The sequence below is a fragment of the Filicampus tigris genome, chromosome 11 (genome assembly GCF_054856515.1).
Source record: "Filicampus tigris isolate MCC_2025a chromosome 11, RoL_Ftig_1.0, whole genome shotgun sequence".
Lineage (NCBI taxonomy): Eukaryota > Metazoa > Chordata > Actinopteri > Syngnathiformes > Syngnathidae > Filicampus > Filicampus tigris.
In genome coordinates, this window is record NC_141227.1 from 20,195,001 (window position 1) to 20,221,417 (window position 26,417).

The window sequence follows — 26,417 nt, forward strand, 5'->3', positions numbered from 1 at the left end:
CGTATGGCTGTTAAGAATGTTAAAAATGTCACTCGAAACCTTACCTCCGTATCGAGAGGTTCACTATTAAACCTGGTTGCCGGGGGAAATAGGTGCGAACCGCAACATTTTCCACGGGCAAAATTAAATCTGCATGAGTGAACCCCGCCCCACCACACCCCCGCCTCACCCTGTACAAATGCAGGGACTTTGGCGTCTGATCAGCAGGGAGCAAAAGGCAATGTCCAGTAAAGTGCCCATCCTTGTCTTTTTGATGCACATTTACTCTCCGGCAGCTGATGCCCGCCGCTTCACTATTAAAGCAAGTTTTTGAGGCTGCTCAGACAGGGAGCAGGGGGGGGGGGGTGCACGCCCGGGTGTTTGTCCGTCTTTATGTTGCTGCATGTTTGCGGGCTTGAGTGCTTGTGTGTGCATGCATGCGTACATGTGTAGATTTGGGCATTTATCATGGCGGGAAGGGGGTGCGTAAGAGTTGGAAGGTGTTAAAAGTAGAAGTGCTGGTGGTGTGTGAGTGTGTGGAGGGTGTGTGTGTGTTTGGCTCTTATTTGGCTGGGTGTAAAAAAATGCCCCTAGGTCTCCTGATGGAAGAGACAGGTATTAGCTCTGAGACCTCCTCAGTCCCAGCTTGCCATTAGTTTCCTCTCCAGCTGCACCAGGATCCGGACTATGAATCTGCCATGCTTGGTCATTCATCAGTTTCACAGTCCGCACCAGCACACACACACACACACACACACGTGCGTGCGCGCGCACCCGCGCACACATTCCAATAACAACACTGTGAAATAGTGAGTGAGTGGGTAAGAGACAGAGAGAGGGAGTGTGTGAGAAAAATAACTCATCACACACGCAGACACGCGCTCGCGTTTACGGCAATGCACGTTGCGTTTGCGGCACATGTGCGCGTAGCGGCGGGAGGAAGCCGAGCCGCTCGTCCCCCCCCCACCCCGCCCGATTGCGCGCACGTGTGCGTGCAGTCGTCCACAAAAAGAGGCGATGAGACATGATATAAATTAACTCTGCGCGTAGTGCGCGGCGGGCCGTTTCGCACGGTCGAGCTGCTGCCGCCGAGGCTGCTCCCACAGAGTGATGTGGAACTTCCTGGCAAACAGGAAGCATTTTAAATGTTGGCCGGAGAGTTATGGAATTGCCTGTGGAAACATATCGGCCGAGGTCAAATGAAGAGGTCGCGACTCCGAGACTTTCCGTGTCAAGGTCTCGTCTCCGCAGACCGGCCGTGTCTTTTTTTTTTTTTCTCTACGTGCGGTTTGTTTTATTTATAATCTTTTGCCTTTTGAGAATACAGTCACATTTTTGGAGGTACTGACACTGAAAGATGTTTTTTTTTTTTTTCCTTTCACAGGAGAAGTAAAATTTGACCTCCAGTAAGGGCCAACAAACTTATTGTACACCTTTATAAAAAAAAAAAAAAAAAGAACACCTGCGCTGCCTTTCAGGTTAATGCATTGATGCATTGTTGACTGAGAAAGTCAATAATCAAAGTGACTTGTACTCATAGGAAACAAACATTTTGAATAATAATCAGTTTAAAAGAAGTACGTTCAACACAAAAAATCCACACATATTTAACATTTGACTTCATGTTGCATGTATTGACTATCACGGTAGTCTATACATAAAGCGTTACCATCTCTGTTTTATGTATTCATTTCTTTTCATGGTATTTAGTGTTTTATTGATTTGACAGTATACCGTGTTCTATTGGTTTTGTACTCTAGTTTTTGCAGTCTTATGAATTCATTACACAGCACACTGGTCAATGCTGTGTTTTTGTTTTTTTTAAATGTGCTCTAAAAATACATTTGGATTGCTTTAGGCACATCACATTTCGCCCGAGTCTATCACTAACCTACGCGAATAAAGTAGTAAAGTCAATCACAGTAAATATTTGCATGAAAAACACCTTTAGGCTACAAATGTGACACTAGCAAACGAACAAAAGTAAGTACAGCGTGAATTGAGCGCGCTTTTTGTGTTAAGAATAATAGCTTTGTGTCTAAAAAGTGTGCAAATCCTTATTGTACCGTTGCTGTTATTTCTATCCTCGCAAACGCATTGGGAACACTGCACATTCTACTCCAAATCAAAACATGATGTAAAATGCATTAGATTTGTTATTCCTTCGCAGAAAGTACAGAAAAGGGAATAAAAGGCCGTTTAAAAAAATACAAGTGTCAAACTCAAACATTTACTTTATAAACTGAAAAGATTTAGCTTTCTTGTGAATCGCTGGACTAATATTTAGTTTAGTCGAATTGCCATTCCAACCCAGGACGTTGTAATATTTTGAATGCAACACGCTGAAACATGTTGACATTAGAATAGTGCACTGGAACCTGTCAATGTCCTCGCCATTGAAGTTCCAACACGAAATGGAACGCTGGTATGAGCGTCTCGATTCTTTGGTAAATTTCTTTATTGTTTTTTTTCATTTTCATGCACCGAGGTTAACTTCTTCTTACAATTGCAGACGTTTTATCAAGGCCGACGCATGAAGTCGACTTGCTTTCAACAATCCCGTATAGGCCATCAGAAGTCATCAAAAGCGGTGAGTAGTTTTATCTTGAGTTTTATTTCCGTGGTTAGTTTCGCCTGTTCTCGCGTGGGTTACATCCTATGAATTTATATCAACGTGGGGCTGTTTGAGTGTGACTGTTAAGAGTGGTAAAATGTCACTTGAAACATTGTTTTGTGTCGGTTTGGTGTTATGACCAGTTTAACACGGCTACAGAGTATTTCAGTTGTCGTTATTGTAAATCAGAGTTGGAACATAATGGCACAGATTGTTTGACCTAAAAGGTGTCTGTATGTTTTCACTTGGACATAATGACAAAAGAAGCGAAAACGCAAAATAATGCGGTTCTCTTAAAGGTACTCAAGGCTCAAATGACACAATTACAATGTTTTGTTGTTCTCCCAAAGGCACAATTGGGATATGCGTCACGCAGAGTTTTTTAATAGTTTGAGATTTTTTTTTGTAATACTTTATATTTTGTTTTTGCTTTTATTTTTTACTTTTAGTTTTAATTATTTTTTTAGAGCAAGTTTGTTAGTCTTTATTACGGTTTTGTTTTTTTCAAAAATGCTTCTTTTAGTTTAATTGGTTTTAGTGTTAGTTTTTAATTTAATGACATGCAGTATTTGTTGAGTGCAAACTACAAAAAAAAAAGTCACTCACTATTGTATAATAGAATAACGTAATTCTCAGATGACTGTTTGACCTTTCTTCGTCTGTACGGGCGCAGAGCAATGCAGTTGGATATAGCTTGTCGATATGAGTTTGATGTACATACACGCTCTTAAAAAAAGACATCAAGTGTTCTTGCTTCAAGCTTTTATTATTGCCACTCCCAATTGAATATTGTAAAACTAAACATAAAATAAATGGATTTACATGGTATGTATTTACCAAACCACGTAACTTAGTTTTCTCATTTTCTTATTATCTTATTGCGAGGTCATTATGCAAAAGACCACAGAAAGGCTAAAGAAACTAGCATTGCTATCGCAGAGGTTATTAACCTTTAAACAACTGGTATATAAATGCTATTTCAGCTCATTTGTGGCGTTCTTCTTCATGGTTCATCATCAAATGTACTTTTTTAATGTCTGTATGTATCATACTGCTTCCTGGTGGCTAAGACGTGCACACTAGAAGTAGCAGCACAATGTGAATTAAAGGACAGTAAATCCTACTCCATCGTTTCAGACCACCCCTGCACAGTAAGTGAAATCCACCAAATAAAAATACCCTGTTTAAATACTCCCAATTAAGGCGAGTTTTTATAACATTATGCCAAAAAGTGGCAAATGGTCTTTTATCACACTTGGAAAAAATACAAACACATTCAAAAACATTTACTATATTGAGAGAATCAGAAGACCAATGGATATGAGAAAAATATTGTACAACCGGTGTGACAGTGATTACAGTAAACAAATCCCTTTTTTATTCTCAAACTCACAAACTTATTTCATCATCTCAGAATATACATCAATAATCATGCCCACGGATGGACATTGTAAAATAAACTGACAGCCTTCACTTTCTGTAGGCGTAAAATGCAGGATGAGAGAGAATTGAGACACTCTGTAATCTCTTTCTAATCTCTTCAGCAAAATTGAGGTTGATGTTGAAATACGTTGTTTTCGCTTCTTTCAAATGTATACAATGTTAAACACAATATTTTGCCGCCACCTAGTGGGCAAAAATGAAATTACATCACAAACTAAAGGGGGAAAAATGCGTTACTAGACACCAAAGAAATCTATAAAATTGCAGGACGGTCAACCCAGCACCCGCATTTGAGAGAGTGTTTACTTTGAAGCAAAAAATGTTTTTAAATGTTTACCTCATTAATGTTCCAGTTACCTTTGTTATTATTTTTATTTCATAAATACTTGAGATTAATTCAGAACTGTGCCCCTTAGACCTCAGTGTAAAATCAAGCCTATTAATGGCTTTGTGTTTAATGAACATAATAGTTTTGTGTAATCCTGCCAGCTAACGAGAAACAACAATAAAAAAAAATTAAAAAAAACACTCCTTCACTTTCATTCATGATAGCCGTATTATGCTTTCCCTGCCCTCCTGAGTGAGTGAAGTCCACAGGCTGTGTCACGCCGTGCGTATGCTAACTCAAAAGGAAGGACAGGTCGTAGCGATGCGGTCGCTTGGCTTGATGTGACCAGGACACGGCCATGGCAGCGGTGAAAGCCCGCTTGAGCCGTAGTGACACGTCGTCTCCATCCATCTTCAGTCTGAAACATTTTACGCTAACTGACAGAGCGTGGCGCTTGCTTACCCGCCTCCCAGAGGAAATAGTCCAGACTGGTGTCTTTTTGACATGCACTAAAGAGTGAGCAGTCCACAGGTCCAGAGGGGCATTGTGTATTCAGTCCGAGACGAAAGGTTAGATCCTCTGCAAGGGAAAGACTACTTCAGTATATATTGTTGGAAGTGACAATGACTTTTTTTTTTTTAATGTATGTGTGTGTGGCTGTGGGTCTGGTGTTATTCAAGCAAATAAACAATTCAGTTGACATTTTTTTTTTCCCCCTCTAAGTTACTGTACATCACCTACTGCAGTGTTTCCCAATCTTTATTGAGCCACGGTACACATTTTAGAAAAAGCTTTTGGACTAACAAAAATGTTGTAATATTGTTGTTAAAAGTTGAGCAAAAAGACAAAATTGTTTTTTGTACTCTTTTCAAGCACTGTAGTTTGAATGTTTTAAATCTAGATTATGCCAGAGCACCGGCATCAAAACTGGAGGCCGAGGGGCCATATCTGGCTCACCACATCATTTTATGGGAGGTCCCTCAAGCAAATTAAGTACTTCAGGTTTCTTGTTAAATGCATTTGCATTTTCATTTTGGCCAAAAATGAAATGAATGATGAATGAAATGGCTGGTTTTCATGACTTTAATAGACAATACAATCATTTTTTTTTCACCAGCGCCCATCTTAACATTAATTGAGCAAAAGTTGCATGCTTGAAAAAAACTGCTTGCCATAATGACTTCTGATTTCATGTTTGTTATTAAAATTATACACGAAAATGCAGGGGTAATTGTGTATATGTAATAATGTCAATCTTTCTCTGAGAGTAACAAATACTGTGCTAGAGGATCAAAACAGTATTTAGTCATTTCCACTTTCCATTTAACAACAAACAAAAAACTCCCTTTGAAAAAACATTTAAAATTCCAATTACCTTTCTTCAATATTTGATCAGGGTCATAATCATTTAAGGCATAAGAGTACAGTATATACATATTATTGTGGTTGTAGCTGATGAGAATTGCGTCGTATCTTGCTGCTAACATTTTGCTTCCTTTGTTCGGATTGAGAGGAGCAAAAATATGAAAAACCTCAAGATGATGCAGTGCTGCTACTGCGAAGCCCGATAATAAACACATTGTTGCCAATCAGAGCTGAGCATCATACATATTATTCATCCTTTTAATGTTGGAAAATTTCTGATGCAATTCTTGCACTGGATCGCATTACATTTGCCAAGAAGTGTGCGGCGGGTGAGAGCTGGGGGCGGGGGGGGGAAACAACCCCCTAATTTGATAGAAATAAGAATAAATATTCCACGTGAAGACGTAACCCGCGTGCTGACATGCAGAATTTTTGTCAACACTTTGCTTTACTCGCCGTATCTCGGTCAGGAAGCAAAAGCGAGGCGGCGGAGGTGTGCGGGCGGTGGGGGGTGCGGGGGGAGGCAGAAAAGCAGAATTGAGCAGTGGCTGTAGTAATAAATCACAGGATCGCTGGTGACATTCATACAATACGGATACAGTGTTAACTCAATGAGTCGGACAGCCCTAGCCTGTTCCTCCATCCTGACCTTGCCTCCCTGTCGTAATCAATCATGTTGGCACGGCACACACGCTCCTTATTTATTATTACTCTGGACCTGCATGTACAGTAAACAATGAGTAGTATACGTTGGAAAGGCTGCGCGAGCCACTTGCTATTATAAGGGGAGGTGGGGATAGGTCCAGTGGAATAACCGGGGGGCATGTGTGTCCGGCGTGCTGGTTGAAAGACGAGCGAACAGAACGGCGGGCCAATAAAGGCCAGTGTGGAAATGAGCGATACTTAAATCAATCTATGAGAGGTATTGTCACATGTTGAAATTTACTATAAACGCAGCAGCACTGTTTATGGGCGGGCCTTCTTGTAGCTGCTGTGGAACAACTGTTAAAGTCTGTGTAAAGTGAAAATAAATGTCTTGTAAATTCGACACACCGCAGGGAAGAGTGTTCATAACAACCCTGCCGAATTTGAATCATCAAAAAGAACGTCAAGTATTTCAAATGACGCTTATCTCTGCTTTGAAATGTCACGGGCCCAAACCACTCCCACTAAACTGGTACTTCATCTAGCATCGAAAATATATCTGACAAAATCTTCCAGTGGCTGGAATATATCCCAACCGATGCACGCCACGGCGAGAGGCGCTAGCCAGCTAGCTCATGAGCTAACAGACTTTGGCCTAGTCAGAATAAGCCACCGGCTTGTATCTGTTTTCAGCAGTTTTCTTCAAACAGGTATAATGTACTTAAGAACAAACCTCTGGATTCACTTTGTCTTTAAAATCTGTATCAGAGACGAACATTTTCCACTTAGGATCACATTCAGAAAAATGGAGGAAAGAGGAGGGCCACTTCACCTTGTTTTTCGGAAACACGCTAAAATCCAATTCACTATATTGTGGGTCAACAGATGCCCAGTAGTTCAACGTGAAAGAAAAAACAACTCTGAATCTCAGCTCACAAAAAGTTAGTTTAAGTGCACTTTATCGATAATCCGATTTGGGATTATTTTCGTGATACAAGCCATCGCAAACTTCACAACAAGCAGCAGTTAACAATTCTTCCAAAACGAGGCTTCAAGCTGTTTCTTTTCACTCCCAGTTGAAGTGTATGCTAAAAACAACATCAAACTAAGAGAATTACACGTTGTGTATTTAACTAAAACACATAACTTTGCCTTGCGAAAGTCCACTAGCTAAATGCTAACACAATGAGAAACACCATCGGACTAACAATACTAGCGTCGATATTGTGGCAGTTACAACACTTCAATGACCAGTTATTTAAACACAAGCAGTGCAGCGACACATGTAGACAGACAGCATAACAATACAGCACAGCTATATATTCTTTATCCTCAGTGAAAAATGACTAATATCACTGCAACTTACTGAGCTTAGTCTTCTTTGTGTATTTATTATGGCCAATGCGCATTAAATCGCGATGCACAAACTGTTAACTTCTTTACATTCTATTGAATTATGTTAATACTGTACGTTTTTATAAAGTATACAATTGCACAGTGGCTATTTTGCACCATTGTATTAGTATTACGATCTATTTTTTAAGCTAAAAAAAAAAAAGAGTCACATCTTGCAGCATTCGTCTACAAACATTCAACTTCAAACAGCCCAGGTGTCTTTATTTTCGGAATATGCAATAGGCCAATTAAACCATCTGCAGCGGGCCACAAATGGCCCCCAAGATGGACTTTGTTGCTATATGTTGCCTGGCTTTCACATTAGCAAACTGTCAGACAGGCTGTCACTTAATAGCGCGCCTTTTGACTTCCTCCGCTATGCAATTTTACTTCTGTTATTCTCAGGTAGCAGGTGTACATATCCGGAGTGACAAACCGCTTTCTTTGTCAAACTAATAGCTTACAAAGTCAGTGTAAATTAACAATGACCCGATGTGAGGGGCTCCCCTAACAGCCTCGGCATCATATAGTCCCATATGCGGCCCATGCAGGGGGCCTGTCTTGGCAACAAAGCCCGGGCCCCCGCGCGCAGGCGAGGGCCCCTGAACTGCTCATGAAGGATGGCTGGCCACGAGGAGGGCCGAAGGGGAGGCGCTTTTAAAACACATACCATATGCAGCTCGGAAGAGCCTCATTTATCAGCCCGCAGTTTGCTCGGTTTTTACACCTCGGACCCCCCAGCACTCTCTCTCCTCCCCCGAGGGGTTAGTCACCTCCTAACTGAGCAGTGCACATGACAGGGCGCTGAGACCTGGCCTTAAGTGCATACCGCATCGCTCTGATTTGTGCCTCTTCCCTGGAATAACAAGGAATTGATTATGGGAGTGAACTCAACGCTGAGATGTAATAATTCCTCCTGAAGAATAGTTTTCAAGATTGTATTGTTTTTGACTTACTTCTTCTCTATGATGATTTTAGCGATATGAGAGTACAGATGGATGACAGATGAAATTGATGCTTTTTTTTTGAACAACTCTCAAAAAGGCAGAATCTGAGCTCGGAATCTGACATGTTTGCGCGAATGTGATGTTCCCGAGTAAATCTGTGACAATCATTCACACTCACATTTACACCAATGGCCAATTGAAAGTCTTCAATGATATGAGAGGCACTGTCCTGCATGAAAATTACCCTTCAAGGATGGCACAAAACCGCTGAACAAGAACCCAACGTTAAGTGCAAGAATTCATTCATTTATGTACATTTTTTCACAAAAATGTACTCATTCGAAATGTTTATATTAGTGAGGTATTATGTTTGTACTGCATATCAATCCGCAAAAAATCCACAAAAAAATTACGCCTGCTCACGTTTGATAGCAGGGCCGTATAAGACCCAGTGTAAGTACAACTAAGATGTCTGCCATCTAGTGGTGATCAGTAATATCACAACTTAAAACTACAATCGACCCCAACATATTCACAGTTCGGCACCCGAGGATTTGCATATTCACTGACTTTTTTCCCCCCAATATTTTTTCATAATTTGGAGTTTTGTACATCTGCAGAGAAAGTAGTTCAAACTGTCATGTAACTTTATTACACAATACTTAGCGGCCTTTTATTTATCTTGCACTTGACAAGTATGCTATAAATTTAAAAAAAAACTCAAAATAATACTAAAACTACTAAAAACTTAACTAAAATTAAGCATTTTTTACAAAAATAAAAACTAATCAACCTGCTCTAAAGATTTAAGTGAATAAAAAAAAAAAATCGAAGCGAAATCCAAACTGTCAAAACTATAATAGCAAATGTGACCATTTAAAGTGACCCCAAATAAAGTTCAGCTCTTCTAGGGTTTTCCTGACATGTGTTTTGATTTCTAGCAGAAGCTTCAATATTTTGTTGACTGCTATTCTTTAACCGTTCATAATCCCGTCCCTCTGTCTCCATTCATATTTTTCTCTCCCTCTTATCCTGTTGCGGGAAGCTATCCCTGCTGATTTTGGGCGAGAGGCAGACTCCACCCTGGACCGGTCACCACCCAATTGCAAGGAAAAACAACCGGACTAAGTACACGGTGAAAACACATTTCAGAATTCAAACCTCTTAACGACTGCGCTGCCTTTATCTGTGTCCTCATAATGTAGGACCTGACAAAAGAGCGTCGTTTTTCTGGTATGTAGTCCCAATTTTTGGTCCCATAAAAAAGACAGATCGTATACTTGGAAGTTGCAAAAGTCCATCAGGCTCACCTGTCTCTTTTGCCCTTCTCCTGCCCTTCCTGTCCAAGCCCCCGCATCACAGTTGGACATCATCTGGCCCGTGAATGGCACATTGTTATGCCGGCTCCTCAGCGGCCGCGCGAGCAGATGCCGCGAGCAGCCGCGACGCCGGTCCCTGCGCAACGCCTTCAACGCGGGGCCGTAAATTACATCCCGCCAACACACAAACAACGCCGCGCTCCACTGAGTGTGTGCAGTTTAGAGCACCATTGAAGGTGCAAAGCATATCCCAATCTCGGTTTGAGAGCGGGGCCGGCTTTTTGTGGCGGCGGGGAGGGGGAAGCGGCCCCGCGGCATGCCACCGTGGCCCGGACGAGCAGATCACACGCGGACAGCTGGGCTTTGAACTCCTTACCCCGCCGCTCCCGGGGTCAACAGCTCGGTGGCCGCGAAAGGTCACGCGGCAATAAGAGGCCTGACTTCTGGTGAACCGCCGAAGCTGTTTTGACGGAGTCCCCGTGGCACCATTGCGAGGCGATACTTTTCGGCAGTGGCGGCAAGTAGCAAAGTGCAATACTGCGTAGCGGTACTTAAGTCGATTTTTTTTTTTCAGGTATCTCAACTACACAGGACCAAGGTTATTATAGTTGACGAAAAGTAATGAAATAAGTGCAATAGAAAAAAGATGTTCGTTAATGAAATGAATACAAACGAAAACGCTTTGGAAAAAAATGAAAAATGACTAAAGCTATAGCTTACATTTAGACAACTAACACTATTTTTTGCAAAAATGACCTCCATTTTTCGTCTTTGTCAATTGATATTCATGAGCTTTTGGAGTTCATTTTAAATGTATTTATTTTGGTATACAGTCCTTTCAAAATTGTAGTTTATGTTACTCCTTTGATGGGTCGAGCTAAATAGTCCTGCGATGTGCTCAGTCGGTCACAGAGGAGGACGGATTTCTGACATGAATAAAGATTCATTTTCAAGTCGAACTTTTCAAGCAAAACTGGACAATGTGATGATAGCTCGGTCAACCCCACACGTGGAACGTTTCAACCCTGCAAAGGATTTATTGGGCACTTCCAGAGCAACAACAACAAGCTAGCTGAGCTCTGACACAGTGACAGCTACAGTATGTAGCTTCGATGAGTCAAGGAGAATAGATGTTGTCTATAAATAATAAGAATCTCTCATTAGTGCCATATATTTTATTTAAAGCTTTTGTCATGTTATTAAATACATTTTTGTGAGCTTCTATACTGTAGTGTAGAGTTTTTGGGGTATGTATTGGAAGATAAAGGTTTAACTACATTACGTTTCTTGCTTTAGTAATCATTGTATTTATTCCCAAATACGCAAAACGTTTCTTTTTTCTGTAGTGCCATTTCTACTTACACTTGTGCACATTATTTTATAAAATGACAACGTGACAGTGGCGGCATTAAGTCGCGACTGAAGACCCTGGTCCAAAATGCACCGTCTGCCACTTTTTCTCAGTAGGAGCAGCAAAAAATTCTATCTAACGAGACATTGTAGTCTCTACTTTTTAACTTTTACTAAAGTACAGGAAAACATTATACTCTCACACGTTTTTTTTTTTTCCCCCACTCAACAGTATCTGTTCTTCTACTTGACTGCAGAGCGCGAGTACTTTTGCCACCTCTGCTGTTCGGAGGGATCCGGTGAAGCAGCAAAGTTCAGCAATCACATTTGCTGTTTGTATGCGGCGCGTGGGAACCGGAAAACGCTGCAAATACCTCGCAGGATTGGGGAATAAGAAAAAGGTCAGTCCATTTAACACAAAACACTTCATTTTAAGAGCCGCCGACAGCGCCAGTCTTTATCCGAACAAAACAAGAAGGACTTGCCGAAGTACACAAAATGACTCCATAAATCTGGGATGAGACATAATAAAATATGATTAGCTGCGGTCTTGGGAAATACACGGCTCAAAATCCAATCAAACACATCACCAAAGTGTGTTTGAGGAAGAATCATCCTTGTTGCGACTTGCTACAAACAATATTTACACAGTCAAATCCCATGTCTAGTCAACGGACGCGTTGTGGCTGGCTAAGATATATGGCTTACTTTATTCATAGCTCTTCAATTACAAAAACATGTATTGAGGGAAGGGGGTGGGGGGGTTGGGAATAAATTAATAATAAAACCCCTATCTGAACTTCTAATATTTTGCTTGGCGAAGGGAAACGAATTACCCTTTTCAGAACTGATGATGTATTACTAGCGTTTGATCCTTAGAGGTTTGCCCGCGCTCACATTCATTACTTTCAAGTGCTGAGGTGTATCTGCAATTAGAAGCACCTTGCAGTGGAGTCCTGACAGTCCTGCAGACTTGAAACACCACATCATAGGATCATCACGGCATTATACTGCACGAGAGGGGACGGTGTCTCCTTCCAACAGAGGCAAAGACAAGAGTGGAGGGGGGTAGGTTAGTTGGTGGGGAGAAGGGGGGGGGGCGCCTAATTTAACCATGTGCCCGTAAGTGAGCGGCGCCGGTAAGCAAATGAGGACCTTTCATTAAATCAAAGGTGATTTTTGTACCGCTAATGGCTGCCCCAAAATCTAGTACAGCGGCAAAACATGTGATCGTTCTCGGCGGGGCCCGCCGCACGGCTGCAGACCGGTCAGGGCTATTCTTAATACAGTATGCATAATGTAATGAGCGCGTTTGTTTAATTTAATCACACTGAGTGGACCGCGCTAGTATTTCTTTGAAACGACAAAGCCGAGAGTCCGATACAAAAGCGAATGAATAATACAATCACTCAACCGGCTTGTAGAGTTAATGCACTCGCTGTTTCGCAAATGGCTGCTATTTACATGCCAGTGGTGAGCCGTCGGGGGCCAGCGCTGACTGAAATTCACAACCTTAGGTCTGATATTTGTTTCGTGAAATTTTACGAATTAATTCCCAACAGTCTATTTGTTGCATTTTGTAACATGGCTGAACAGCTTCTAGCGGATTTTGTTTTTTTTTTGTCCAATCAGATTTCCAATCAGAATGTGCTGCCGAACTAATCTGCCCAGGGCGTTCAGAATCAGCAGCGTTGGCCTATGTGGCTTCAAATATTTAATGGTACCTTGACTTACAAATTTAATTTGTTCCACGACCAAGTTCGTAATGCTATTTAGTGGGATATCACTCAATTCTCACAATTTCAATTAATGATTTTGTCATAATCCATCCTGTGAAAAGCACCTTTGTCCATTTTTTCCAATTTTCTTATTTTTACGTGAATAGTGTTTCCGTGTTACAGACATCACATGAATGTGAAAATTATTTTTTTCTTCCAAAATTGGACAGTGATGATATATTTTTTATTACGTGTTTAATACAGAAATATGGAACTGTACTGTATAAAACCATAATAAAACAAATTTAAATAGAATGTAAAGAAATCAACATCAGGAACTTGGTTGGTTAGTGTGCGTGTGTCCTTGTTGGTCAGAGCAAATCTGTTCCCCTTAGCTGGTTTCTTAATGCAATAAAATAAAAATGAAAATGCTTAAAAAAAAAAGAAAATTAAGAAACTAGCTAAAACTACTATTTACCAGAGCTGGGCACTTTACTAAAATTTCCCGGTCCGTTTATCGCCGGGTCATCCTTCCGCCCTCCATCCATCCGCCTTTTTGACCGGCCGGAACAAATAGTAATCACCTATAGACCAGTCCGCCTCTCATTTTAAACAAGCTTTCGTTTGCGTTTCCGTCTACAAACTTTGACCAACTTCCAGACACTGCACCAAATAACGTTACGCTGAGGCGACAAGTTGAAGCAAGTTGATGTGTTTGTTGTGGGTATCAAGCCACAAATCCACTTAAGAAGTTGCCAATTTAGCAAACAAGGGATGGAAAGCGAGACCAACCTCGCATTATTTCCGTGTTGTGATGCAATATAAGTCACTGCACTTTTTGTACTTCCAAATCTATGGACGGTTATACAGTATCAGTATTTGACTTGTGGATGGTTGTTTCGAAATGTTTTTTAAATATTTCTGTTGAGCTTTTACTGCACAATAGGTACCATGATATATTTTTTTTTTAATCTTGCAAACAAGAAATACACCCCCACACCCACAAAGAATACAAATAAAAGTCATAAAAACTAAACTAAATATTGATTCTGCTCTGTTCCCAATGATGTAGGTGACTGTATGTTTTTATACAGTACTGACGGTTTCCATCATTGCGACGTGATAGTGGCGAGATTAAGTCGAGTAAGTCCCCAGCGAAGGCTCAGGTCTCAAATGCGCCACCCGCCACTGGCGCGCTATATTCTTATGGCCCATTTCGCCTTTGAATGGTCTCAAAGTCTCAAATGACTTTGGAAACGTCGTCCTCAGAAATCGTTATGTTCCCGGAGTCCTTCGCGGGTCGCGCGTGACCGGTGGCCGCAGCGGTGCTACACTTCGGAGAAGCCTCGCAAGTTTGGCCAAAAAAACCCGCTGAGCCATTATGTTAAAGTAAACGACAGCACTTCCTAATGCCATTTGGCAGTGCGAGCGCGCGGCAATTAGGGCCTCTCTTAATGCGACGCTGGGAGCATTTCTCCTCAAGGTTAGCGCCTCATTTCCCCACGATGGGTCTGCGGGGCCGCACCAGATGCATTGTGGGAGCCGTGGGGGCTGCGCGTTAGGACAGGTGTCCGCCACCTTGGATATCTCCCCTCGCAGCTGGCACCAGCTGGCACCCCCAGTGCCCCATCCGGACGGTCTGCGGAGGAGGGGGCGGAGGGGATGGTAAAAGGGGGCTGGGGAGGGGCGTGTCAAGGGCAGAGCTGCTACAAGCTCACTCACAGGGCACCCACGCCATGACATGACCCGGCCACTAGGGGAGCTGCCAGCAGGAGTAATGTGGTGCAGCCGTGCCCGTTCGGAGACCTGCTCCCGCATCCCTAATGGAGCGGCAATGATGAGGCCCAGCAGTGCCAGAGGGTCAGAGGCAGCTTCTGTGGAGGAGAGGAGGCTGTGCTCTCTTCCCACTGGAGAGCAGAGCATGTCATGTCTGACGCTGGCCTCCGTGGGGGCACGCGGCAGGCTCTTTTTTTTTCTTCTTTGCCAAGAGGTAAATGGGAGACGAATCTTTGAATTAGAGAATCACTGAGGTATGTAATGTACATTTGGACATACTCTCGCTTGTCCATTTATAACACGCTGAGGGGTCTGGGATGTGTTCAAAGCCAAGCATACGTATAGCTAAAATGCATGACAAATTGCAATAATTACAAGGGGGTGTTATGAAGTCGAATGCCATAAAGTCGTACGAGACTTGCAAGGACGAACCGTTATCGCAAAGCAAACTAAGCAGATTTTTCCTTTGACTTTTTTTGGGGTGTATTTTTGATGGCCCCCAACTCACAGAAATAGTCAGATCAATTACGATTAATTGAATTTAATACATCCCAGACCCACCCCCCAAAATGCATTCTTACATTCATACATACTGTGTTTTTTTTAAACAATTTTATAGATAAATTATACTATTAATAGTCACGGCAGAGAGTTGGGTGGGCGTGATATGTTTCCTTCTTCCTGGGGAGGGCGTAACAGAAAATACTTTTGAAGCACTGCCCTAATGAGAATAAGCAGTATATAAAATGGATGCAGGCGTGGATTAATGGTTAGGATTAAACTGGTTTAATCAAGTGTAATTACCGTTTGCATTGTAGTATCCTTGTGTTAGATGTGTGCCTTTAAGGGATGTGGCCTAGTGAGTGACATCAGGAGCTGAGCTGAGTTGAGTTGAGCTGGCTGGTTGGTCTGCGGCCGACAACAGCGCCTTGCAAGTGTTCGCCTATGGTTCGATAATCGGCTGAAAGTGCATCAGCGACTGTGGCTCTCCTTGCCCACATGCAAAGGTATGATAGTTAGGAACTGACCAATGTGGATTTTTTAGGCTCATGCCAATCCTGATATTTGGCAGAACACAATTATTATAACCGGTTAATTGACCGATTCATTTAAAAAAACAAAAAAAAAACGATTTAATGAAGAAAGTTACTTCTTTTTTTATCCCGTAATGCATACAACAATCAAGAGAATGGAACAGGCAGAACATGTGACTGTTTTTTTTTTTTTTGTCCATTAGTATTTGCTTGACTACATCACAGTGAAAAAAATCTACAAAAATAGGCAATTTTTTTGTCATTATCTTTTGGCAAAAATCTGCCGTTTTTCTGCAGATTGTAAAAGAAAGAGCTAACATAACCCAATTTAATCGTCCGGCCCTAATTATAGTACGCTTAATTGCTCCATTTGCTGACCTTTTTTTACATTCGTATGTGACATCCAAACATGTTACTATACTGTAGTGCAGAATGTGGTCTTAATGAGACTCACCTCCCAGGCACACACAGTCACCTTCCCATTGCACCATACAGAATTAAAAAATAAACAAATAATAATAATAATAACATACAGCAGTTAAACTTCTTTTGACACTTTCACTTGACATTTACAAATGTAAAAACCAAAACAAGCATCAGCAAGAAGCAAGTACATCGTTTAATTGTGCTCTGAATGTTTAAAGATCAATTATTGGTTTGATTTTGCATGTCTGAAATTTAAATTCATTTCTACGGAAACCTGTATTCTCTATTCTCCCTTTTCTTCTGTAGTTGGCCCACGAAATGAATCATATGAAGCTGGGATTTACTACAGTGCCGCCGCGCTATACTGTTACTTTTATCCGCTCATCTAAACAAAACGGCCACTCTATAGTGTCACCATAAAAAAAAAAAAAACTTGAAGACAATCTGTAGCAATACACGTAAAGCAATTTACACGTCTCCGCTTGTATTTTGTTCTGCGTAATTACAGCGGCTTTGACACAACATTAGAGCGGCGTTATTTACTAGCTGTACAATTATGCCCGTTTAGCAGCACATATGTTTTATATGTTTACGTCATGTAAGCAGCGTAATGACTAAATTAACATACACAAAGCGCCATCTGGAAATACTCACCCAAATGTTGTATTGTGTGTAAACAATATACGGCAAATGTTTGCCTTGGAGGAGCAGGTCAGGTGTTTTTTTTTTTGTTTGTTTTTTGTTTTTTTAACCGAGATAATGAGAATACTTTTGTATGGGGCTCGCAATGCAAATTGTTATGAATGTAAATGGGAGTTTGGGGTGGGGGGGGGGGCTTTGAAGAGAAATGACTTCACATGAGAAGCGTGTTATTATTGTCCCGGGCAACAGCACAGTACACTGGATGTGAGTTAATTCATTTAATATGCCTTTAATGGCGAGAGGGCCCCTCTCTGTATTTGCACGCTGACCATTATCTGAAATCAAGCCTAATGATGGCTCCAGTTTATGATAATGACCATTATCACACGGACCACCATCAGCTCTGCCAAGTGATCAAAATGAGCTTGCATTTCTTCACTTGCTTTTTTGTGTGCGTGTGTGTGTGAATTTGTTAGTCATGTAAATTAAAGCCCTTGATGAGCCTCAAACCCCCCACCACCACAACCTCCCTCATACCCCACGCCTCCACCCACTCTGTCTGCTGCTCTTGTTCAGACCTCTTATTGAACTGCTTTTGAAGTTATCAGTGTATAGCAGCACATCAGTGCTGTCCTCATCAGCCCTTAATACAAAGGTTCCCAACCACTGTGTCGCTGCACATTAGTGTGTTGTGGGAAATTATCTAGTTTCACTTAAAAAAAATATATATATATATATATATATATATATGTTGAATTGATTTACAAATTTGTGTTTATTCTTATACAAGGTGTGTCAGAAAAATTCCGGGACTTATTAACCCCACATTTTTGTATTCATTGCGGTCCAGATGATCAATCAGCACGTGTATGAGATCCTGCAGCGTTGATTTTGTTCAGTGTGTGAGAAGAAGCAAAAGCTGTGGCATTGTGGCATCCCCATGACAACATGCCTCCTCGCATTGAGCATCTGACAGTTCCTGTCCAAGAAGAACATCACCGCGCTAGGGCAACCTCAAGGGGGCATAGAGGGGATCCCAGAGGAATCCCTCCAGGGGGGCACTAAGGTGAGGCAGAGAAGGCTGGGAAAAGTGTGTTAGACTCCAGGGGGATTACTTCCCAAAACGTGTTGTTTGTTTTTGGGATTTAAAATATCTATTTTTTTGTGACACCATTCCTTGAACAAATCAGTTTTATATCAGCTTTGTGCTCAACTATAGTAAAACTGGTCGCTTCAGTCTTTTTGTGACATTTTTGACTGGTGGTGTGCTGTGAGATTTATCTAATGCGTGCCTAATGTTGGAAAACATGACCTTAATAGGCCCAAAACACACATGCTGAAATCTCGCTCGGTCTCCTTAGTTAACATCGTCATCAGCTCCAGTGTGCATAGGTAACTGTGAGGTAGTAATCATAATTTGTACAAACACACGCCGGCTCCCTCTATTTGATGCCACATGAATCTTTTGAAGTGCAGACTGTTGATTACTGTAAATGAGAGCTGTTTCAGGGTGGATTGTGGGTAATTATATGCAGTGCACCCCAGGGAGCAGTGTTGGGATGGGTGGGGGTGGGGGGCCCAGGGGACAGCGGTTCCACAGGAGAGTGGAGCGCAGACAGAGCAACACATGCTGGGCCGCCGATTCCCAGCATGAAACGAGTCAACAGGCCCGTCTTTTATTTCTAATGCCTGTGATTTACATGAAAGCAACACTGTCACCCAACCGCAACAGAGTGCGCACCGCCGCTTGAGTGACAGCATTTCATATTTCACATGTTTTGCGCATGCAGCCAATCTGCCTCCACCACACCCCCCTCCCTCCCCCCCGCCCCGCCAACCTCGCAGAACAACACGACTGCAGCAATGTTATCACATTCCCACTTTTGTGCAATGCAGCTCCTCTCTGCGCTACAGGTAGAGCCGAGCAATTAATTGAATTCAAATTGACGTCGAAATGTAATAGAAAGTGATTTTTAAATTGCAAAAGCCACAATTTGGGGAAAAAAATTAATTAAAAAAACGCTTAATTTTGGTTAGTCGGCGGGCTTTAGTTATTTGAATAACTATCATTTCTTTCTAAAAAGTTTGTGGAGCCTTAAAAGACTGCAAGTCAAAGTGTTTAGTAAGTTAATGATTCTGATTATACTAGCTACAATCAATAAACTGTCTTTAATATTAATTCGTGGTTCATTTGCCTCTATTTTCGCACCACGCTAACCCGTAAGACCCCAAAATTTGTATTTGTTAAAAATAAATACACGGAAAGAGGACCTTGCAAAAATGGATCGCATATTAAATCGTGATTGCAAAATTTGGCGTGGGGGGGTGCACACTTAATTATTATTCTATGTTTTTTGTGGTCGACGTTTATCGAAGGTGGGCCCAGTGTATTTTTCCAAGCTCGGTTTCCACGTGAAGGCTGGAAAATAAATAAGTGCATATTATTTCATTGTCCCGATCACTTTGCGTGTGTGCATTCTAAATGAGGATGCAAGGCAAAGAAGCAAAGTTCCCAATCACGCTGGGAGCCCGGCAATCTCTTCCTCCTCACTTGAGCTCATTTCTCCACTAATGACTTTGCCCTCTGATGCAAGCCAAGGGATCATCAAAGGTCCTTGAAACAAAAAAGGAAATATAGCAATTACTGGGACTTTCATGGGCAAGAAAGAGATTAAAAAGCTCGTTGTTGTACAAGCAAGAAAGGAAAAAAAAAAAAAAAAAGAAAAGAAAGAAACAAGCTCGGTTTGACTATTAAATATATATTCCGTGGCACCGTCCTATTCATCCAGGTCTTCCTTTCACTCGTCTTCATTCATTGCAAGATAATAGAATCAAATGTATTATGCATTACTAATCGCGTGATAAAAGCCTGTGGTGCCACTAATGCATGTAGATTCCAAAATGCTGCGCGTGTACAAGAAAAGTCATTGCCTTTTTAACAGTGGCCTGAGGGAGGGGAATTGTCCCCTAGCCTCTATAACCACTGACACAAAAGGTCCCCAAACAATTTCAAATTACTACTTTATTTCTCTCTCTTATATAATCCACCCACATTATTAAATCTGGCACCTTCTGGGACTGTGCTGATACAATATTACAGTGCTAAGATGTTTACATTGGAGACAGCCAGTGCTTCCTTGTTATAAACATGTATGCCCCCAGGACTTGTACAAAAAAAGGCGCATGCATACTACTTGGCCTAAATGAGGCGTAGGTCATTTGGTTTTTAAAAGGGGTCAATATTACCTCGAGCGAACGGGGGCCAAGGCCAACGCCGAGCTGACTGAGCAGAAAATGGCTCCTGATCCTCACAGATGAGCTCTATTATATATTAAACACGCTTGTAAATATTCACTAGTCGGACCATTCAAATGGAAAATATGGTTTGGGTCAAAAGGTCTGTGAAAATGTTGTCTCCCAAGGAAGTCCCCGTAGAATTAAAGAGACGGAGATAACAGGGTGGAACACCCAAAGGGGACTGGGCGAGAACATTAAGAGTTGTTTTACATGTTTGACTGCGGGACAGCTATGATAGCGCCGAGATAAATGACGGGCACTTATCATAGTAGACTGACCTGGAGTTATGTACCATGCCTAATGGAATGTTACACTCCCATCAATTACATACGGCCCGGCAGAATTACAATGAATTAGCAGCTTATAAAGCTCTCTAAATAATTCTGTTCAAGCATTTTATTAGCATACAAGATGATATAATTGGCAATATAATACAGCCGTATTTATTGAGCGACTACGGCGTTAACGCGCGTCGCGACGTCACTTTTATTAGCGGTTTGTCTCGCTGACAGGATCGCATGGCTGGAAGATTATTTCATCATGTCGGGAGTCCAACGGTGGGACGACGACGACGTTATCTTCTATTTTTGTCTCCCCCGGCCGTATATTTCACGGGGCAGGAACAATGTAGCCTGACAGACATATTCTTTATGAGGGGCTCGTGGTCGCTCTAATTTGACACAGTTGTCAGAGATAAAGCTCCTTAGAGAGCGTGGCCATGCTCTGGGTAAGAATGGGGATTAAATTAACACCCCCACCTTCACATCTTCTGACCCCAATAGTCCAGGATAAAACATATACACGGTGGCTAACTTCAGTATCTGTCTCTCGATGACGGCTTTTTTTTTTTTTTTTTTATTGCCAAAAGCAAACAAAAGAAAACCCTCACCTCAGCTGTTTTATGTCCACCGCTAAGAAGGTATATTCCCAATAAATCCATAATGTGATGCAATTAAAACGCACCTTTACTGTAAATGTGAAATATGCTTACACAGTGTAACAATACACCCCCCAGCCCACCCCATCCCCCCCCCCCCCCCCTCTCCCCTTTTCCATGGCAGCTTCCTATCAGATGACCCGAGCGCATAAAATCAAATCAACACTGGAATGGATCATATCAAATTCTAATGAAAACATAATGTGCTTTTAAAATGTGTGTTGGCCCGGCAGCCAGTCAACCAGCGAGAAAAACCCCCACCCGCCGCACCCGCCTCAGATGACGTGATGAATAGGGAACGCGGATGGAATATGCATCAAAGTCGAGCTCATGATTTATGTAATAGCAGTCACTTGGACACTGATTAGCTGCTCTGTCAAGCGTGTAATACGAGAGGCACAACCCCTGGTTTATCAGTCATTTATCTGAAGTGCGTCCTGATATTATCACTGGATCCTAATGTCATCATTATGCCGCGCAGCATGTGCGGGCCAGTGTGTCATGGCGTCGGAGACACCGCCTGTCAGGAGTTCAAGCCTCTTCATTTGCAAAAGTGCTCGCGCATTCATAGCAGCGTGTGTCAACAGTAAGAAAAAAAAAATAAAAAATAGTGCAGACAAAAATCACATCAGACATGGAGGGACACAGGCGCGCTAAGTAAGTGGACACTGGGGGCGGACGCGGGAAATGTGCCGCCTCTTTGTGGCCATCAGGCTAATTCTTTAGAGAGGACTCGGGGAGGAAAGTGTCCAAGTAAAAGGAAGGAACAAACGTTGTGGTTTTACAGGTTGGATTCAGAGGGCATAACAGCTATTGTACACTTGGTAGATGCCAGAAAAGCCCCAGATGTGCAGTGTGAGGCCCAGAGAGCCGCATTAGCTAATACAGCATGGCTAGCTCAAGCTGTCAGGACTTTATCAGATGGCCTCAACTCCTCCAACCGAGGCAACATGAGAGCCAGATTTTGTGGGGAACACGCCCTAATAGTCACCAGAAGTCTTTAAAGGGGGAAAGTCAACGCAAACATTTTGTTTCAAGAATGTGTTCTATGCAAGCCCACTATTTGAAACAGGGCATTCTGATAAATATTGCGTTTGTGGAATAAGTGTTAATTAATCCACTCGTTTTTAGCCATCTGTGGGGGGGGCGGCCATTTTGTCTTCTGTCCACTGAAAATGACATCACAACTGCTCACAACGACCAATCGCGGCGCAGATTCAGAGAACAGGTCTCCCGTGATTGGTCGTTGTGAGCAGTTGTGATGTCATTTTCAGTCGACAGAAGTGATAAAATGGCCGCCCCCAGAGATGGCTGAAAACGAGTGCATTTTGCTGCTTAACTTATATTCCACGAACGCAAAATTAATCAGAATGCCGTGTTTCAACCAGTGGGCCTGCTGGGAACATATTCTTGAAAAAAATATGTTTAAGTTGGCTTCTACTTTAAAAGGTTCTCCTGAGCAATTCTTTTCTTCGCCCAGATCTGCTCGGAAAAAAGTGTAGATGTTGACAATGGTAAATGTTAAATCTCTTTAATGTTCACGATTGCAAATTCTTGTGTGTGGTAAACACTGAGTTCGGCCGACATGTGTACTCCACAATTGCGACGTCATTCACGCAATAAAAATGACGAGAAAAGTGTTTGCAATCACATAGCAAGCAACAAGATTACCTAACAGCTAGCCTAGCATCTTCTATGTCTTCTTTGATGACTACTTTTTCTTCTTCGTTTGTTTTCTGTAGTAGCATGCTGCCTCTCACAGGTCAGTCTTGGTACTGTATTATAACAATCATCTTGTTGGGCGCAGAAACCTCGCAATCGTTGGTGGAAATATCGTGAAAAATGTGTGGTGTGGTGCGCTGGACATCTCTAGTCATCCACACACAAAACGGTAAGCACAGTGACTTTTTTTTTTGGTCATGTGGGGAATCACATTTCAAAAATGTTTTACTTTCTTAAATACTGGTATGTATCTACCAAGCTTTAGAAGTCACAGGAAAAAGGAACAGGACACATGACGGAGCTCTCACAATCACACACTGCAGGTTGGACAAAGGTGCCAATAAAGCCATTTTTATCAATATATGACAAAAAAAAAAAAAAAAGCCGGGGGTTGTTATTGTCGCAAACATCTGGCGGCATATGCTAAAAGGAAACCGGGCGAGCTATAAGTCCATCAGCACTTGACACAAACAAAAATAGTGAGGAAACTGTGCAGGAAAAGCAGCTCTGCGAGTCTCAAACAAAAGAGATCAACCCAGACAGGCACCACACCTTGGCAATGATGCGGCTCACAATCAAAGGAACCGTCGTCATCACTGGAGTCCTGTTTTGAAAGGATATCTTAAAAAACCTTTAAATGTGCTTGCTTTACGGAAAACAATTGGACTCTTTGATATACGGCTTGTTGCCATTCACACGTACGTACTTACGGCTGTTTGTGACGGCGCGTACAGTCAAACACAAGTTCCTGTAGTGAAAGACAAATGATGGTTACTGTACAAACAAATTATTTAATGGGTGGACAGATGGGACCCATCTGCTGTAATTGTGTTAATTAATTTGAATTTCAAAGTCAAATACTACAAAGCTTATTATTCCATCACGTCATCCGTTTTCTATAGTGCTTGTCCTTATCAGGGTCGCGGGTGCCTCCTCGTTGCAAGGCACTTATAGACAAGTAGCCATTCATACTCACATTTTACATTGGGCGGCCGTGGCTCAGTTGGTAGAGCGGCCCAAGTTCGATCCCCGGCTCTGACTGTCTGCTGTCGAAGTGTCCAAGGGCAAGAGACTAAGAGACTGCACCGTAAATTGCCTCCAGGTTGGCATTGTAAATGTGAAGTAGTTCTTTATTGCCTTTCCTGGTTAAACAAAGAATAAAGTACAAATCAAATTAAAGTCCTGAAGAGATTCTTCTAACGTGTGTTTTTGTAACGTGGTAGGAAGCTGAAGTAACCGGAGAAATCCAACGTGCGCAGGGGACAAATATGTAAATTCCACAAAAGAAGCGTGCAGTCGAGATTCAAACCCAGGACGTCTCAACCCAGGTAAACATGCTAACCGCTAGCTAGTCCACCGTGCTGCCCAACATTAAAAGTGAAAACCTATACATTGTTTACAGGGCCAGATGTGCTGCAGGACAACTGTGTGTCTGAGAGGTGAGTCTCTTCACATTAATTCCCCTTTTTTGACAGTTTAGCTACATTGCACTGAGCAGCCATGTTGCATTTCAATTGCAGTTGAGCAGTTGCATTTCAATTGCTATGCTCTCATAACCTCACTTTTCTTCACCTCTGCTATAATACATTTCCGTCAAACGATACAATGAAAAAAGATACATTTAGGTTTGCAGTTTGACCTTGCAAATTGTGTATGACTTCATGACTTTAGAGGACCTCCTGTAATTGTCTTTACAGTGTGTGCAATTTGTCATGCATTTGAGCTATGTGCTTGCTACATACATGCTGCCCTCTATTTTATTCCATTAAAAAAAAAAAAAATCTAATTTGCTTTCTAAAAAAAAAAAAAATTCTTCATCAAATCAAAAATGGGCCATGAATTGTTTCTGCCACATATGGTAATTTTCCTGGCCAACCAAGAAGAGCATTCCTAATGATTTCAAAGCGTGTGGCTCCCAGGCTCCAGCAGAGGGGGCTGCTTACTGCAATCATATGCTGATTAATTGGGCCTGATTCTCCCCATGCTGGGAACATAAGTTGTGCCACACTGGAGGCTGCATGTTGGTATGCGGCTAAAAGGTCACAGGGCGTCTTCCAGTCACCTTTCAGCAGAGGCGGCCCTTCACATCACGTCTGATGGACATAAAGAAAAGAGCCATTTCCTGATGATCCCTCATCAAGCCTATATCAAACTAGGCTATGTTCATTTTTATTAATTGTGCATGTTGCTCTCTAATTAGCTAATGAGAGACAAAAAAGCAGTTTTTTCGAGCAAGAAAAATGCAAATGGCTCTTAGAAAATAGCACCAAAAAAGTAAATGGCAAGGCTGAGAATCATCCTTCATTGAAATGTCAGAGATAAATGGCTCAAATGTCACATCAATTAAAACGGGGGACAGTTAGTAGTTCATTAAAGAGAGAGCCATATTGCACCGTCGGGTACCGTTGCCAACCCTTACTATCTGGGGCAGACTGGCAGCGGGTCCAGATGGCACAGAAATCCTCACAGATTTCAAAATGGTCTCTGCAGGGGTGGCGTTTTCTCCCCCCCCCCAACAACCCCCCCCCCCTCCCTCTACCCACCCTCACCACCGAGATGGGGTGTGGGCCACCGGCCCACGCCGGCCTGCACATTCCAAACGGAGGCATGCGGAGAGCTGAAATTAAAATAAGGCTGCCGAGGACAAAAGACATTTTTAAACAATACGAGAATGACTGAAATATTATGCTGGAGTTAAACGTACGACTGCTCCAGGGGACATAAGAAAAGTCCGCTCCACTTTAGACTGCATAAAAACTGCAATAAAGTGAGTGTGCACTGCCTTGTGTGTTGTTTATAGTGACATGCCGGATTTATTAGTTTGTCATGCATACATGCATTCGCGCGGATATTTTTTATTCACAGGCATTATGCTCAGGACCCCCATAGACCTCAGTGAGGAGCCACAGGAGACAGAGAACTGGATAAATGTCTTTGCTATAAGTGGGAATATAACATGAAATCAAATGAATACGGATACATGTATAATCGTATTTCTCCTGTAAAACTATCAAGCAAATCAAATATCTAAATCATTACTATTACTTGTCTGCGGTGTGCTGGGACCCCCCTGCAAGATGCCAAATCCCAACTTGAGACCCATTTGCCATATTCGATAAGCCTAGTGTTTGTCTCTGACAGGGGAGGGGCTTAGATGTGGATGTTGGCCAATCGCTGAGGGAGAGCTGATTTCTGCCTTTTCTGATTGGTGGTCTCCTCTGTGCGTAGGGAGAAGCAGGAAGTTATGACAAAAGAGACTTTAAAGTGAATCATAAGAAGGCTTAATGTCATTTCTACTGGTTTTGTTTTACGATACACTTAAAATAAACGTTTTTTTAAACCAACACACCAAATAAAGCTCGTTATTTGAAGGAATGGATGCTGCAGTTACCATCAAATCGTCGACTGCTTAATTCCTTAATTTCTCTGTAGGAAGCATGTAATGACAATAAAGGTTTTTATTCTGTTCTGTTCTGTGTT

At 42.1% G+C, this 26,417-nt stretch overlaps 1 protein-coding gene across 3 annotated transcripts in view; it reads left to right on the plus strand.

The window, feature by feature from the left end:
• Positions 1–25,893, plus strand: part of LOC147140077 (uncharacterized) — a 104,244-nt gene extending 78,351 nt beyond the window's left edge. For 2 of the 3 annotated variants that reach the window (XM_086044726.1, XM_086044727.1), the window contains 9 exons: positions 2,492–2,569; positions 9,762–9,851; positions 11,643–11,786; positions 14,861–15,886; positions 17,832–18,047; positions 23,023–23,106; positions 24,161–24,265; positions 24,340–24,376; positions 25,803–25,893. Coding sequence is in view for 1 of the 3 variants with exons in the window: in XM_086044725.1 (XP_085900851.1) it covers positions 2,492–2,569; positions 9,762–9,851; positions 11,643–11,786; positions 17,832–17,870 (351 nt within the window). In the remaining 2 variants the exon portion in view is untranslated. The remainder of the gene's footprint in view (positions 1–2,491; positions 2,570–9,761; positions 9,852–11,642; positions 11,787–14,860; positions 15,887–17,831; positions 18,048–23,022; positions 23,107–24,160; positions 24,266–24,339; positions 24,377–25,802) is intronic. The other variant, XM_086044725.1, reaches the window with a different exon arrangement.
• The last annotated feature ends 524 nt before the right edge of the window (positions 25,894–26,417 follow it).